Source organism: Chenopodium quinoa, unplaced genomic scaffold (assembly GCF_001683475.1).
Source record: "Chenopodium quinoa cultivar QQ74 unplaced genomic scaffold, ASM168347v1, whole genome shotgun sequence".
Taxonomy (NCBI): domain Eukaryota; kingdom Viridiplantae; phylum Streptophyta; class Magnoliopsida; order Caryophyllales; family Amaranthaceae; genus Chenopodium; species Chenopodium quinoa.
The window spans coordinates 4,047,963-4,064,895 of record NW_018743331.1 but is presented as its reverse complement, the minus strand read 5'-3'; the positions used below and the strand labels follow the sequence as shown (position 1 = coordinate 4,064,895).

Below are 16,933 nucleotides of genomic sequence, written 5' to 3'. Positions count from 1 at the left end.
AAAATTTGGGTTGGCCTTATTCGTAGCAGTCAAGCGGTTGAAGCCTTACTTTTTGGCACATCCGGTTGTGGTATACACAGATCAGCCGCTCAAGCGTACGATGACTGCTATAGAGTCATCCGGTAGAATGATCAAGTGGGCTGTTGAAATACAAGGCCTTGAGATAACTTTTGAACCCAGGCGGGACGTGAAAGGTCAGGCGTTTGCCGACTTTATTGTCGAGATGACTAGGCCGGTGCACCCGGAAAACCCTGATCAGGTCTGGAAGTTATTTGTAGACGGCAGCTCTACGGTGAACGGCTGTGGTGCAGGTGTTATCTGTCATTCCCCGGAAGGGGATAAGTTTGAATATGCACTACGGTTTAAGTTCCAAGCCTCCAACAATGAGGCAGAGTATGAAGCCCTGCTAGCCGGATTGCGCATGTGTAAGGCAGCCGGTGCAAGAAAGGTCGACGCCTGCTCAGATTCACAGCTGATCGTTAGCCAATACCTTGGTGACTACGAAGCCACACATCCGGCTATGATCAAATATTTGCAGGCGGTCAAAGAGGAGGCTGGGTCCTTCGATGAATTTCATCTGCGACAGGTGCCCCGGTCTGAAAACAATCAGGCGGATGCCCTCTCAAAGTTGGCATCATCAGCCTCCGGTGATGCTCCTAGGACGGTCTTTTGGGAAGTCATTGAAAAACGAAGTATTCAGAATGATCCCATTGGAGTCTTGGACAGAACCGCTACCTGGATGGATCCCATCCGGTCCTTTTTGACGGATGGTACCTTGCCGGATGACCCTTCAGAAGCATCAGCGCTCAAGAAGCGTGCTTCAAGTTTTGTTATGCATCAAGGGGAACTCCTCCGGAAGGGATACCTGCAGCCGTTTTTGAAATGTGTAACCCCGGATAGGGGGAGAGAAGTTTTGGAAGATCTGCACGCGGGGTTTTGTGCCTCGCATATTGGCGGCAGGTCCCTGGCCAGAAGAACCAGACGGCAAGGGTACTTTTGGCCCACTCTTGAAGCGGATGCCATGGATCTAGTAAAGAGATGCGACAAGTGCCAAAAATTCGCTAAGTTGATACATCAACCGGCAACAGAACTCACGGCAATCCATAGTCCGGTTCCGTTTGCTAAATGGGGCATGGACATTTTGGGACCTTATACGCCTGCGTCAGGCGGCCGCCGCTACATTCTTGTAGCAGTAGACTACTTCACCAAGTGGGTTGAGGCAGAGGCGGTAAAGGGGATTAAAACGAAAGACGTGATTTCTTTCATCTGGATAAACGTCATCACCCGGTTCGGGGTTCCAATGTCCATGGTTTTCGACAACGGACCGCAATTCGAAACGCCTGTCCTGAAGACCTGGTTGGGAGACCAAGGAATTTCCCATTGTTTTGCATCCGTTGGTCGTCCTCAGGCAAACGTTTAAGTTGAGGCTTTTAACAAGTTGATCTCAGACGGGATAAAGAAGAAAGTAGAAAGAGCCGGTGGACTATGGGCAGAGGAATTACCTCATGTCCTTTGGGCTATCCGGACAACCGAAAAGGGGGCAACCGGTGAGACCCCATTTCTCATGACATACGGCACTGAAGCAGTTCTTCCCATTGAACATTATGAGCCTACTCTACGCATTATGTTATATGATGAGGAGGCTAACTGGGAAGCCATGCGGTTGGCATTAGACGCTCTTCCAGAGCGAAGGGGGAATGCTGCCTTGCGTCATGAGATCTACCGTCTGCGTATGACTAGAGCCTACAACAAGCGGGTTCGTAAAAGACCTTTGAAAGAAGGAGATTTTGTGCTTCGCAAAATGGAGGCAACCGGTAGGGCCAATGAACAAGGCAAATTAACCCCAAATTGGGAGGGACCCTACCGGATCTTTGAAGAAGTACGAGACGGCACTTACCGCCTGGAAACTCCAGACGGAAGAAAGTTGCCTAGAACTTGGAATGTAGATAACCTCAAAAAATACTACTTCTAAGCATTGTACATCTTTTGAAAATTTTCAAATGATTAATGAGAATTACATTCAATTTTGTATACAGTCGCCATGTCTTGTGCCTACCACAAGCGGCACCAGTAACTAATTTTTTCATCCGGTGACACCCATACGGGTGAATTCATCGAAGAGAACATCTCCCATTTGGGTGGTAAATTGTTCTAAGCGATCACACAGGCGGACAAATCCGCCTGACGATCCTTCGCACCAAAAAAGGGCAGGCTAGCAACCCCAAACTTGCAGCCGGCTCACTTTTTGGACAAATCCGCCTGACTCTCTAAGAGCAGGCCTAAAATCATCCGGTGACACCCATACGGGTGAATTCATCGAAGAGAGCATCTCCCATTTGGGTGGTAAATTGTTCTAAGCGATCACACAGGCGGTCAAATCCGCCTGACGATCCTTCGCAAAAAAAAAGGGGGCAGGCTAGCAACCCCAAACTTGCAGCCGGCTCACTTTTTGGAAGGACAGCCGGTACTCAGTACCGCCGCCTGACTCTCTAAGAGCAGGCCTAAGCATTTGGTCTAGGCCATAATTCATTCAGGGGTATGCTTGCAAAAGCCCAACCGGTGAATGGACATCCTAATCTGGCGTGATTCTTTTGCGAAGTCCCGACCAGTAATTCAGTATAAACCGACTGGCTCCCGAATCTAATGTTGGCACTTAGTGTATATTCGAGCTATATCATATGGATAGTCGCCTGGCTTGCAAAGACCCAGACCGCTATCCAGGGGCAATTACCCAGACGCCATCCGGTTTGGTTTTGGGTCGAAATTTCTTCGCCTAGTTTGCGAAGACCCAGACGGCAGTGTTACCGGTGGGGTCTTCTTGGCAACCCTTGCAAATTTCTTCGCCTAGTTTGCGAAGACCCGGACGGCAGTGTTACCGGTGGGGTCTTCTTGGCAACCCTTGCAAATTTCTTCGCCTAGTTTGCGAAGACCCAGACGACAGTGTTACCGGTGGGGTCTTCTTGGCAACCCTTGCAAATTTCTTCGCCTAGTTTGCGAAGACCCGGACGGCAGTGTTACCGGTGGGGTCTTCTTGGCAACCCTTGCAAATTTCTTCGCCTAGTTTGTGAAGACCCAGACGGCAGTGTTACCGGTGGGGTCTTCTTGGCAACCTTTGCAAATTTCTTTGCTGTTTGCGCAGACCCAAGCGGTAGTGTTACCGGCGGGGTTCTTTTGGTTATCCTCGCAGAAATATGTATAAAAAATAACAAGAATTCTAATATTGGAGTGCAGAAACATAAAAAGCATTCAAAAGCCGGCTCAGCCGGTGAAAATGTTTATATTCAAAATAAAAATTATTACAGCTTAGCCCATCTCATCCGGCGCTATTACAAGATAATGCTAGGCTCGCAGGCCGGGAAGTAGTTGCTACTCCAGGCGAACAGTGAGCCGGTCCTATTCCGGTTGGTTCTGGGTTGGATCAGGGTGAGCGGCTGCGTCGGCTTCAGGAACGACTTCTTCCTCTTCAGCAGCCTCCGCCTGCCGTCGCGCAATCTCCTCCCTAACCCAAGCGTCATAGGGTCCGGGCCCCGGCTCGTTCGCCTCCTCGGCCAGAATGGCAAGATCAGAATATTTGAAGGCGAGTTCCCAGACGGTGAAGTCCGCCTCCGGGTGGATGAGGGAAAACGCCCGTTGCATCCGGTTTGCACAGTCATGCTCATTCTCTTCAATGAGCCTCTCCTGCTCCGACTCCAAGGTGGCCTTGAAGTTCTCATTGGCAGCAGCCGCCTCTTTGCGCAGGCGCTCATTCTCTTTGGCAAGGCGGCCATTTTCAGTCTCCGCCTTGCTCAGCCGTTGGAGGGGCTCAGTCTGTTCCTCCAACTTTTTATTGGCATCATCCAGGGACGCCTGCAGTTGGTCAACTTGGTTTTTCAGCTGATCAATCTGCTGTTGGAGGGCTTTGGTCTTCTCCGCCTGTTCCATGCGTATAGATTTAGATTCTAAGCCATGCATGTACAAAGAGTAGTCAGCAACATTATGGGCGTCATCAACAGCCCGTTTGCTTCTCCTTACCTCCTCAGACTTGCGGGTATAAGCTCGTTTGAGCCCCTCTACGCGCAGCATAGCCTGCAAAAATACAGCCGGTTAATACTGCATACTTAAAAATGCACGTCAAGAAAATTACCGCATGGTTGTTGGAGCATACGTCGGCCAGGTCGACCAGCACCCTGTCGGCATTAAAGGAGTTGATCCCAGGGATCGCCTCCTTCTCGTCCCTGGGGACGGCTTTCAGCATGGCCCGGGCATATTGTGCCCCGTCCGGCCAGCGGGGAGAATTATTTGCACCAGAAACAGACGGTGAGAAACTCGCATATGCTCTGCCTATAGATTTCCGGCTGATTGGAGAATCCCCCGGCTGCGATCGAGACTGTGAATAAGACTTGACCCGCATGGGCAGGTCAAGCAGTGTAAGGTCGAAGTTACCTTGGCGGCCCGAACGACCTTCAGAGGGACCGGTTGCGGTCCTCAATGGGATGGCAGAAAGCACATCCGCAGATCCATGCCCGTCTGGGACCCTTATTGATTTGCCGCCGGTAGTTTGCCGGTCGGCTGTCTTCTGCACCTTGGATGCAGACTCTTGTTGGGTCGGCGGAGGCCTGACCTGTTTTTGAAGGGACCGGGGCATCTGCTTCCCGTCCTGTAAACGAGAAAAATATAAGTTATGGGATAAAAGGATTGACATAAACGAGAAGGATCAGACGGTTATACCTTCTTCGCCGCCTGGGCAGCAAGTTTTTTCTCGAGATTGGCTTTCCGGATGTCGGCAGCCGACCTAGCCGGTGTCTTCTCGGTGGGCAGCATTCTCTTGGCTTCTTCTGCAGAGGAAGGCACACGGTTAAAATAATAAATAAGCAAGGAAATAAAAGCATCCGGTTCGAAAGAAACCGGCTGAGTTCCGAATACATACGTTTTTCAAACATGCTGCTTAGACCACAAGCGGACAAGAAGCATTCGTCCCTAAAAAATTCATGTTTGGGCACCCAGTTTCTAGGTACCCTTACTATCTCTCCGGATGAGAGGGTGTCAGGAACTAACTCAAAAAACCCGGAGTCAAGGATGGTCTCTCTATCATCCTCCGGGACAGGGGGCAGGCAGCACTTGGTCCCCAAGAGTTCTGGTTTCCGGTTGTAGATCCGGAATTCTCTGTTCTCTGCCGTAGTTGGGGCCTTAACCAAGTAGAACCGGTGCTTCCAGTCCGACCATTTGGATGGCTTGTCCAAGGTCATAAGGTATTTGGGCTGGGTGGTCAAGGTATACCAGGCTCTCCAGCCGCCTGGGCTCCTACTCAGGTAATGCATGTGGGCAAACGCCTCCCAGCCGGGGTTGAGGCCCTGCATCTCGCAGGCGGCGATATACCCTAAAATATTTACCCATGAGTTGGGGGTTAGTTGCCAGAGACCTAGGCCATACCCCCTAAGTATGGCTTTTATTGTGTCGTGGAGAGGGAAGCGGACTCCGGCCACGAAGGCCGCCTCGTAGCACCCGAACCAAGCGTTCGCGTTCGGTTGTCCATCCTCCCACCATATTGTTCCCAGAGCAGCCGGGACTTTTATTGTATAGTCACCACCCAGCGGCCGCCGTTTGATAAAATCTGGCAGCGCAGCCCGCATGAGCTCGCGGTCCTTGGAGGAGACGACGATCATGAGAGGATCGTTCCTATTATCCCAAGAAGGCCTCTCCGCCTCCTCGCTATCCTCAGATTCGGTTAAGTAGCTGCTACTGCTACTTTGAACGTGACCGGCATTAGAGCCGGCTGGGGAGTTGGAGACCTCCTTATCAGAGCCTACCTGCTCTCTGGTCTCCTGGAGGGGAGCACTCTCTTCGTTTAAAATGCTATCACCCGGGGTGCTAGGAGCGCCCCCGGGTGAGCCTCTCTGCTCTACCTCTCCATGCTTTACTTCACCGCCTGAAGCTGGGACCTCAGGCGGCTGCTCATCTGAGCTCCCACTTCTGTAGTTGGGATCTCTGGCAGTAGACCGGATTCTGGCCATTGTGTCCTGCACAGACACAGAGTCGGTCGATATGGGTGTTGAAAAAGGGTTGTCCCAAAGAACAGAGGCGGCAGACCCAGTTCTAGACTCAGCCGTACTAATAAACCGGCTGAGTTCACAGCTAGGTTCCGGGTATGGGTATAAGGGGTCCATCTACTTATGGGACCAATGAACAAAAATGCGAGTAAAAGACTCAAACGGAAATTCATGAAAAAGCTAGAAAGAATAGAGACGGTACCTAGAAGAAAATCTGGAAATTCTCTGGGATGCTTGCGAAGACGCAGGCGGTTCAAAATCCAGCTGGGTTTCTCTGATTACCCTCTCGAAAATCTTTGGCTAGCTTGCAACGACCCAGACGGTCTGTAGACCGGTTGCTCTCAACGAATCTCAACTCCGAATGCTCTCAACTCTCAAATTGTCGGCTGCTCTCAAATCTTCAGAAATTTGGCAAAGTTTGTAAATGAGAGCTCGGGGGACATCTTCTCCTATTTATAGAATTTGTCCCAGAAGGTGAAAAGTCGTGACTCTTCGCCTTCTGCTTTTCCATCCTTCAAAAGGAATCTGAAAAAAAAAAAAACAAAAAAAAAAAAAAAACCTTTCACCGGCGCCACGTGGCACCCTGCCACGTCAGCACCAGTGAGGGGCAAATGTTTGGGGTAAAAATACCCTAAACACGTGGCCCAATGGCCTAGTGACACGTGGCATCCAGCCGTTGGTCAGCAGGGCTCCAATCCTCTGCTGACACGTGTCCTCTAAACCCTAAAAGGGGAACCATCCCTTCCCCACTATAAATAGTGGAAGGACCCTCATTAATGGGGGTTGGAACATTTGTTGTTCACATTGAATACTCCTCAAAAAGAAAAACACCTACCCCGAGCAATATTAATTGCAGAATTCTCCCATTACGCGAGAAGTAACTTCCACATTACGTGCATTCTACCTCCCGTATCTTTACTAACTTGATCGTCGGAGGCGGAGCTCCTACCCCCAGGAGTCTTCGTGATTTTGCAGGCACAGGCGTCGAAGGGCATTCTTGGAATTGTAACTCTCCCGCAGGACACATCAAAAAATCCCGAAACACAAGGGTTTAGGGTATTTAGAAGTTAGGGTATTTATATTGCGATGATAAGTTACTTACACTGTAAATAATGGTATTTTGCATAGTATATAATTAGTTTGAATGACCTAAACCTTTAGAGTCATTCTAATATTTTCTATTGTCGTATTACTTATGTTTATTGTCAACTAAGATTGTTTTATTGTCAGTTTCCCATTTATTATGACTATTATTATATCGCCATTGTCGTATAAGTCAATTCGATGGTATTATTGTTATATTTTTTACGTAGTTATTGTAATTTCGGATTTTGCCATTGTTGCTTCTAATTAAGGATCAAGGTAAACTAAGGTGATCAAGTAATGTGGCAAGGTTGAAGAAAGCATTCAAGAAATGGGGATAATTTTTTGGCCAATTTTGACAAGCTAATGTAAAAGCTAACAAGCTCATGCTCAACATAACACGAAGCAGCAACATGCTCATTCTTTAATTACTTAGTAGGCACAAGCACCAAAAGCATTGTTCCAATAACAACTCATTTCTTATATATGGTTATCGACCCTTCTCCAACTAAATTAGACACTGCCATACTAATAAGTTCACAGCATAGTATACCTTAATCTAAGAAATAAGCTCAAAACAAAGCACTCAAAATAAAGCATAACAATGCATATTACAGGCTTAAAGTGCCAGGATTATGACATTTTCCTTATCGAATTCTTGTCATTTTTATTTTTAATACTATCATATTAAAACCTATATTGCTTACTAATTTTGCTTGCAGAATTATCATATAGTCAACCATGAACACAGATTACCCTAGATAACTAGTACAACATCGAGCAATCATCAAATTATGGAATCCGACCACCACATTCCTCAATTTCACTTCATATTCCTCAATCCCAAAATAATAAATATAAATCAATATCCAAAATCCCAACAAAATAAAGATAATAATATTCACCAAATAAAATTATGTCAAATCCAATAATGACAATCAATAAATTAGTTTTCGACATACAAGCAAGTGAATTGTTCTAATTCTTGGAATTCAATTATACCATTACTCAAATTAACACATACTTAAGCTAATTCAGTCATTAAATTGTTAAATTTATACCATACTCAAGCCAATTCAGTCATTGAATGTTAAATTTACACAACAATTGAAGTTTTACTCCCTAAATTTGCCGCTATATTTTACTCCTGCCGCCAATTGTTGCGACGCTACCGTACCAAATCTGATGGAATCTAATCACCACCCATCGGATTGACAACCCCTACCACGCCGCTAATCGCCTCACTCAGCAAACTACAAGAAAAAATGGAGACGAAACTTTAGTTTGACAGGGAAAGGAAAAGTGAGAACGAGAAATTAATTGTAACGGGATGGAAAAGAGCGCCAATTCATATTTCTATACCACGTGATATACGCATGTATATGGTAATACGCCCAAATACAAATGCGGACCCGCTCCAAGTTGTGCTGGGCAAACAAACCCCAGCAATTTGCTGGGTTAAGCTTTACCCAAAACTTTGGCGGGAGACACAGACAAAAACCCCCAGAGGCCAGAGCCAAAGTCCACAAACCCAGGACCTTGAATGTTCATCGCCGCCGTCTCCACCACCACCACCAGCGTAGCCTTTCTCTCTCCTCGCCGTCCACTTCTCTCTCATCTCTTATCTTCTCCCCCTCAACTTCTGCTCCTCCTCAAAAACCCTACCTCTAAACCCTCCTTTCTCCACCTCCAAGCTCGGCCTCCAATGGCGTCCTCCTTCGTCGCCGAGTACGCAAAATCGAATCGCTCCGCTTGCAAAACATGCTCCGAAAAAATTGCTGCTAATGCATTGAGGTTGGGTGTTGTCACCAAAGACAAACAAAGAGGGTTTGACGCCACTAAATGGCACCATTTCCACTGCTTCTCCTTTAAGTCTAACTCCGTTTCGTCTGTTTCGGCTATTCGAGGGTTTGATTCTCTTAAGGTATTTTTTTTAAGAGTTCCATTATTGTAGTTCAATTTTTTTAAATTGTGGGTTAATTGATTGATTGAGGGTTTTTGTTGAGTAGAATTTGAGTTATTGGACAATGTTGTATTATATTTGTTGAATTTATAATATTTATAATATTTTCCAAACTTATGGTTTACAAAAGTTTGGTCAAATTTGAATCGATTATTTTATCGCAACAAGTCAAAAGTGACCTGTCAAGAAAGAGACGGAGGTTAATAGTTTTAATGGTTGACATTTTTGTTGTTTGTTTGAATTTAATGTAGAGCGACGATCAAGAGGCTATGAAGAAATTGGTGGAGGAACTTGGCAAGGTTTGAGTTTAATTTTTTATTGTTAATTGTAAAATTTGTATTTTGGTTTCATTGGTCTGGATATAGTTAGCCGACCCAAAATCATTTTGGGACTAAGGCTTTGTTGTTGTTGTTGTGGTAGTGGTTTTGATTTAGTTGAAGCCCTGGGAGGCTGATTATGATTATATAACCCCGAATTTATGAGTTCAAACTCGATATAGTACTCATTTAAATTTTAAGGTTGGGTCTGTTGACCGAAATTTGAAATTAATGGAACTTCGGGCTGGATAATGCTCGAAGTTGCTGCTCCTCTCCTTTTTCCATTTTGACTCTTTTAGTAGATGATGTTTGGGTTGTATGTGTTTGAGTTTCTTGGTTTCGTATACTAGGCGAATTTTGGTACACCAGTTACTCATTACTGCTTCTGTAGGAGAAGGTTGTCGATGATGATGTAGCTGCTGGACAGGAACAAAACGTTTCCAAGAAACAGAAGGTAAAAAGATAGTTGTGTTATTTCCTTAATCCTGTTTAAGGGGAGAGAATATTGTCAGTGAAAGTTGATGAGCAAAGTAGTCGGAATCTGAGATGGAAAAAAAAAAAAAACCAGATTGTAAATTGGAAAAAATTCAGTTGTGTATGTGATTAATGAAATGAATTCTTCTCCTATAACATAAAGCCTGGTGAGAGTGAATATCATTTGCTCTCATATCTTTATATATGTATAGGATGCCCTGCATTATTTTTGCAACCTCAAGTTATACTTTGTAATTTGGACAAACCATATAATGTTTCCGTGAATATTTTCCTCGTACATGTTTGGGAACTTAAGATATCTCTATGTTAATTTCTCCAAATCATGGTGCCTTGCTGATCCCCCCCTAAGTTAAGTTTTGTACGGTAGCAAATGTGGTGAAGGCTTGTTTACACCAACACAAAATATATGACCCCTTTTTAGTTTTTAGAGTTATATATGACTTAATAGCTAAGAAATCTTTTCAAGCAACTCTTTTTTGCAATCTCATACTTTATTGATATTGAATTATATGTGTATAACTGATAAGCGGTTACTAAAATGAGGAAATTCAAAAACAGAATGGTTGCTTATATGAATGTATAATTTTGGAATTTGGACACCTAAAAGTGGATTTCATATTTTGATGTTCCCTTTAAGATGTTTTATTGCATGTTATGTGTATTTAATGGCTAATCCATTCAATGTAGTACTGTAAACAAGTTTATGTTACAATGGTCAATATCATATATAAATACAATTTACATCACATTTGTTTTTACTTTGTGCAGCGTGGAGATAGTGATGATGTTGTTGAGAAGCAAGAAAGTTCGAAGAAATTGCAGGTAAGGGAAATGCCTTTTGTTTCCTAGGGTCTCACCATTGAACTTTCTAGGACATGACTTAGGTAATCATGTCTGGAAAGTTGTATGGTATTAAAGTGTTGATGTTTTGGGGATACAAAGCCTAAGCTTATTTCAATATGGTTGCTTATTTCCTCTCCTTTTTGACACGATTACTTTTAGCTTTCTGTGAGTGAGGAGGCAAATGTCAAGATTACACTTGCAACATCTGATATAAAGGATATATACCAGGTACAAAATACTTTTAAGTTTTAGTGTCCAATTTTATTATAATTTCTCGTCTTCCCTCCTTTATTCATCTTCTTACTGTATTGTGACATTATTATGTTTACCCGTTAATCTTTTACTTCTTCACTTATACTCCTTTTGCTGGCCGTCTCAAGCTGACTTTTTTGAGGCCTTTTGCAGTTTTGCCCATAATCAGCATAGTCTGTAATTTATTTTTGATCAATGCTTTCAAAATTTGATGGTTGGTCGTTTGAGATGGTCAATTTCGCATTGTTATTATTCTGAGATGGTCAATTTTGCATTTTATTATTCTGATATCAAAAGTTCTGATCCAGGGAGCTACATTACTGCCAAATTGGAAAGCATTTCATAGTATCATATTTCTTGAGAAGGTGAGACATTTCTTAACTCAGAGGTTTATGCTCATGTTATGCTGTATGAGGAATATGAGCTTCAGATTCCGAATGGAATTATGCTTTTTTTTTTTTTTGCTCAGAATTACATTTTATTATTTTAATAGAATTCAAGCAAAGCATCTTTTTTTTTTTTTTTTTTCCCTTTTAATTATAAATATGTTTTGACTCTTCAATTCTTTTATGGACCGAGGGAGATATCTGTCCATATTCTTTTGAATGTACCCATGATTCAACATTTTCTAAATATTACTTTCTTTCATGGACCGAGGGAGGTAGCTGTCCATATCTTTGCATATGTTCATGATTCAACATTTTCTAAATGCTCCCTCTGTTACTTTAGTATGATTACGTATTCTATTTTGGGCGTCTCCTTTCTATGGTTACATTCCTAAACTTTCCTTAAATAGAATACTAGTTTTACACATTTACTCTCATATTACCTATTTCCATTACAACTATTCCCATTTACCAAACACATTCCCAAAGCAACTATTTTTATTTACCAAAATATTTATCACTCACCAAAGCAAATATTTCCATTTACCTAGATATTTACTTACTCTCAAAACAAATATTCTCATTTTACATACTTCCAATGTTTTTTCTTAATACCATCGTAAAAACCCGTAGAAAGTGACGGAAGGAGTAGTAGTTTCTTTGAAATACCTTGTGTGTAATCATTACCAGATGCGTTTTCATCTAATCTACTTCTCTTCTGCTTTTGTATCCCTGAGTAGGATGATGGCCTACAAGATTCAAGTAAAATTGCTGCATTTGATTTTGATGGATGTCTTGCCAACACTGATGTGAAGAGGTATGTTCAACAGCCCAGAAAGTTGCCTTACTACTTTAGCATGTATGCTTATTTTTTATTTTTTAATTTAAAAAATAAAATTTAATTTTTAATTTATTTAATTTTATTATATAGTTTTGTGATGTTTCATGTGACTGGCAATTAAAACAACGAAAACAATAATCAAAGTCTTAATCCCAAAGATGGGGTCGGTTACGTGAACTAAGATTTTATTACCCTGATAAGCAATTAGGGAAACAGAAACATATTGTACATGAGCTGATTATATTGAAACCCACCCCACCCCTCCCTGATAGAAGAGATAAAAAAGGGATTGAAGCTCTGAAAACAGTATGTTGTGTAAGCACTGCAGAATATTTTACTTGCATAATTATAGAGCACATAATGTAACCGGATAGTACAATTTCGATATGCAATGATTGCAGACATTACCTCATTTTCTTACATGACTGCATGCAAGCTTCTGTTTGGAGCCAGTACAATATGTAATTTTGCTTTTTTAATTGTCGAACAATTTCTTAAAAATTAATCCAGTATTTTCTGTACTATAAACGTAAAAAGGTTATTTGGGTGCCTGTTCCCTTTAAGGTCAATAGTTCTTTAATTTCTTTCACTTCTATTATCATGATTACAACTACCTCCCCTACTTCAGTCAGCTATATACTCGTATTAATGGGAGTGTTACTCTATGTCTTAGAAAATCCTGTAGCTTAGGTGTATAGCACTATGACTGTATCATCAATCAGCTCACAAATAATAAGATGTATTGAAGCTTGAATGGATTTCTCCTTGCTCTGGTCAACTGAAAAATTACTCCTTAGCTTCTATGATTTGAAAGATAATCTTTTAACTTTCTAGGGAATGATACTTTGATGTAATAAGTTGCAGACAATCTTATGTCAGCTCATTTTATTAGGACTGGTGCAGATGCCTGGTCACTTATGTGTCCAGCAATACCTGACAAATTGCAGAAGCTGTATAATGATGGCTACAAGCTGGTTGCATCTTCTCTTCCACTTTTCCAGATTTTGACTCCCTTTTTCCCTTCCCCCAACCCCAAGTGACAACAAAAAGGCATCTTATCTATTAATTGGAATGCTCTCCTTTCCTCAGAATGTATTCAATAGGACTGCAACTATTTCAGGTCATATTTACTAATGAATCCAACATAGACCGCTGGAAGAATAAGAGACAGAAAGCCGTGGATTCAAAAGTTGGACGCCTGAACAATTTTATCAACCTTGTGAAAGTCCCGATTCAGGTATAAAAGCTGTAGATGTTGTTGTGTTGGTAATATTACTGGCCTAATGAGGTTATGGTGTTGAGTTTTAGTACCTTTTTTACTTACCAATGACAATATGTCAAACCTTTCTTGTTATGATTTTGAACTTTTCCACTTACTAGATGTGATTGAATATCATATGTTCTGTGCCAATCAATGAATCAAGGAGAAATATATGTATGTCAATAACAAAGAAGCTTCTTTCTCCTTGTCATTGATTGATATGATCAAAGATAGATAAGGGAAAGGAAAAGAAATTTGAAATTTGACTTCAAGTTTGCTTTACACCCGATACACAGCAGATTCTGGCCAAACTAAATTCATTAAAAATTGTGAGAAAGGTACTTTATACAAAAGTGAAAATCTAGAGACACAGATAAACTATATGGAGAAAGAAGGATGCTCGTCTTAAAGATAGTTGTATTGATTGATACCAAGGCTGCATGATAACAGCAAAAATCTGGTGTACTTCTTGAAGTAGGCTTAGTTTGCTCTATATGATGGAGAGATGGAGGGCTGCATTCATAGGTTTCTACGCATATTTTAGTTATTGTAAAGATAGTTGAAGCTTTGCACATTATAATTCTTTGGAAAAAGTTAGTTTGGGGTAGGTTAAGTCCAATGTTTGCAGTGTTGCACACTTGCACTGCTGAAAGTGCTGAAGTTGGGCAGTGGTTTACTGGCCAAATTTTTTTGAAGTTAAAGTGTTGAACTTACAATAAGTCTAGTACTTACTCTGTTCTTTATATCTTCATCAAAGACTATGCCCAGGTGTATAATAATTGTTAGTTCATGCATTAGAAGTTATATTGCATTGTATTTAAACCAATAGATAATAATGCATAGAAATTTGAATGACAAGTAATATGAAATGCAAGAAGTTAGTTTAGTGATCAGTTAACATCAAATGGAGTTTCTAGTTTTACTCCCCACCCAGCATTTCTATGAAAAAATGTAAAGAACGGAAAGACCTCTTTCTGCAGAAAGTATAAGTAAACTCCATATAATACAGTGGAAAGTAGCTGAGCTGGATGATAGCCTGAGAGGCAGAAAAGTGTTGATGAAGCTTGAACAGGTGACTACTGACTTTAGTAGTTACATCGTCATTTTTCTTCTAAGGAGATACAGAGACACCCAATGAATGAAAACATGTTTATATGGAAAATTGATGGACTGATGGTTTGCTTGAGCCATCGTTATAGATCAATTGGTTATATAGCATGCCAATTTCATTTCTCTTTTTTAGTTTGTGAGCTTTACCCAAAAGTTGACATGTAATTGCTGTTAGCAATGTTTATATTGTCGTTGCTTTTGACTTATGTTATCCAGGCTCTTCATATCGCCTCATGTACCAATGTCGGATCCTTGTCACTCCGACATGGATATGGATACTATGCCACTTTAGTTTAGGCTGAAATCACGATATAGCCGAATCGGACACTTAGGCACATGCCCCAAACTGACATGAGCAACTGAGTCTGAGTAGTAAAGGCTTATGAAGTTTGAAATATTATTGTTTGTTTATATGATTGATTAATTGTTTACCGGGCATTGGATAAAGTTAGATGTTTTATGCTTTTCTTCTGAGACTTGCATTATCATTTCATGCTTGCAAAGTCAATACTTTCTTCGTTTTTTAAGTGTTACACTTTCCTTTTGCAGCCCTTTTTTTTTAAGTGTTACACTTCTTTTTTTGACAACCTACTCTATTTAAATATTAATTCTCTCTCTCTTCTCATGTTCCCCACTCAAATTGACTACAACTTTTATAGTATTTCTTTCCCTCTCACATCCGTTACTTTTCAATAAAATATTAACCCCGTTATCTATTCTTATAATTTTTAATACTCCAACTTCCCCACTTACATCCTTTAAAATTCAAGTCAATAAATTTGCCATAAATTATGTGCCGATCAAAGTGTAACACTTAAAATAAAAAATAAAAAAAAATAAAAAAACGGAGGGAGTATATTAATGTTATTGCTTTGCCTTGCAAGATAGTAAGTGATACGATGACAATTTATCTACAGGTATACATAGCATGCGGGTTTGGACCTACAGACCCATACCGTAAACCCAAAACTGGAATGTGGCATGTTATGGAACAGCACTTTAATTCTGGAATTCCAGTTGATATGGACCAGTAATTTCTCTCTCCACTTTGTGTAAAACTTTTTTTTTTTTTATCTGATTAGGATAATGTAATACAAGTAAACTATAAAAAATTTCCTATCCTGTCATCTATGAGATGCTATAAGCTGTCCTGTGGACAGGTCTTTTTATGTCGGGGATGCAGCTGGGAGGAAAAATGATCACAGTGATGCTGATATCAAATTTGCTCAGGTATTGCTGTAGGTTTCTTTGTTAAACAGCTTGAATACTTGATTGATGTCATCTTATCAATTTCTAACTAAGGGTAGAAACAATACTAACAATCACCATTTTGCCTCCTACAATATGGTGAGATAATGAGAATCAAATTAGATTGTTTTGTAGCTTAAAGTAGCTTGTGTTACATGTCATGTTAACGAGATTGATAGAAAATATCTGATAGAGTAGTTTTTTGCACAAAGTGTATTGTGCTTGGGAATTCTTTTGAATCAATTAACAATAAAACTGACCTACAGTATCAGTAAAAATGCAAGCGGTTTATGCATGCTCTGAATCTCTATGCTATAATTCGATTTCTAGGTATTTAACTTGAGCATTGCAACTCTCTTGAGTGACCAAGCCTCATGTATAACCATGGTGACTTTTAGGCTTTTAGCTATTACATATGCATTGCATTTTAAACACTGTTCAACTTTTGTCGTTGCTTATGTGACTTTGTCAAAAAGTGGTTGATTGTATATTTAAAATTTGGTAAGTTATATTTCATTAAATTCCCTTTAACACAGTGCTAGTATATCCTTCCCAAAACCCCCTATCCTTTTTGTTGCTTGACGAGGTTTGTTCCCAACAGAGCTACCTCTATGGCTCTCTGGTTGAGGTTTTCTGCAATAGCTGGTTAAATTTCTCGACTTTCAGGATGCTGATAAGTATGGTTGATGTGTATGATCATGTTGTTATGCAGGGTGTTGGGTTGAAGTTCTATGTTCCAGAGGAGTTCTTCACTGTTTAGACATGCACTAATCTTAGCATGTATATGAACTGACATTCCTGGGCTGCTGCTGATAGCTGATTGCGCTTAATTTCTCGATGGTCATCCTGATTTTCCCTTGTACATAAAAAAATGGTCGATCATTGCTGAAAATTTTCTGATCTGCTGTATGCTTCATATGTACGTCAATTATCATATTTCTACATACTAATGAAGTTGAGATCTCTGTTTTAGCCCTAGTAAAAATTTATAATGCACCTTTGGTAGAACTGATCTACTATTGTAGTGTTATTTAATTGTTTACATAAGCTGTCTGCTCTTATCAATTGCAATCACAAACTTTTATTATTTTTTTGAATTTTTTTTTTT

The 16,933-nt window shown here is 41.1% G+C and overlaps 2 protein-coding genes across 2 annotated transcripts; one reads left to right on the top strand and one right to left on the bottom strand.

Annotated features, from left to right (window-relative positions):
* Positions 1–3,165: 3,165 nt before the first annotated feature.
* LOC110737505 (tropomyosin-2-like) lies at positions 3,166–4,161 on the bottom strand. The gene is made up of 2 exons (XM_021917861.1): positions 4,012–4,161; positions 3,166–3,912 (listed from the first exon to the last, which is right to left on the bottom strand). Exons 1-2 carry the CDS (start codon positions 4,060–4,062, stop codon positions 3,394–3,396), a joined length of 570 nt encoding a protein of 189 aa, XP_021773553.1. The 5' UTR covers positions 4,063–4,161; the 3' UTR covers positions 3,166–3,393.
* Positions 4,162–8,511: 4,350 nt separating this feature from the next.
* On the top strand, positions 8,512–16,800 carry LOC110737792 (polynucleotide 3'-phosphatase ZDP-like). The gene is made up of 12 exons (XM_021918140.1): positions 8,512–9,033; positions 9,324–9,371; positions 9,781–9,843; positions 10,653–10,706; positions 10,887–10,955; positions 11,288–11,344; positions 12,106–12,182; positions 13,099–13,180; positions 13,327–13,443; positions 15,495–15,607; positions 15,738–15,807; positions 16,538–16,800. Exons 1-12 carry the CDS (start codon positions 8,653–8,655, stop codon positions 16,583–16,585), a joined length of 1,179 nt encoding a protein of 392 aa, XP_021773832.1. The 5' UTR covers positions 8,512–8,652; the 3' UTR covers positions 16,586–16,800.
* Positions 16,801–16,933: the final 133 nt, after the last annotated feature.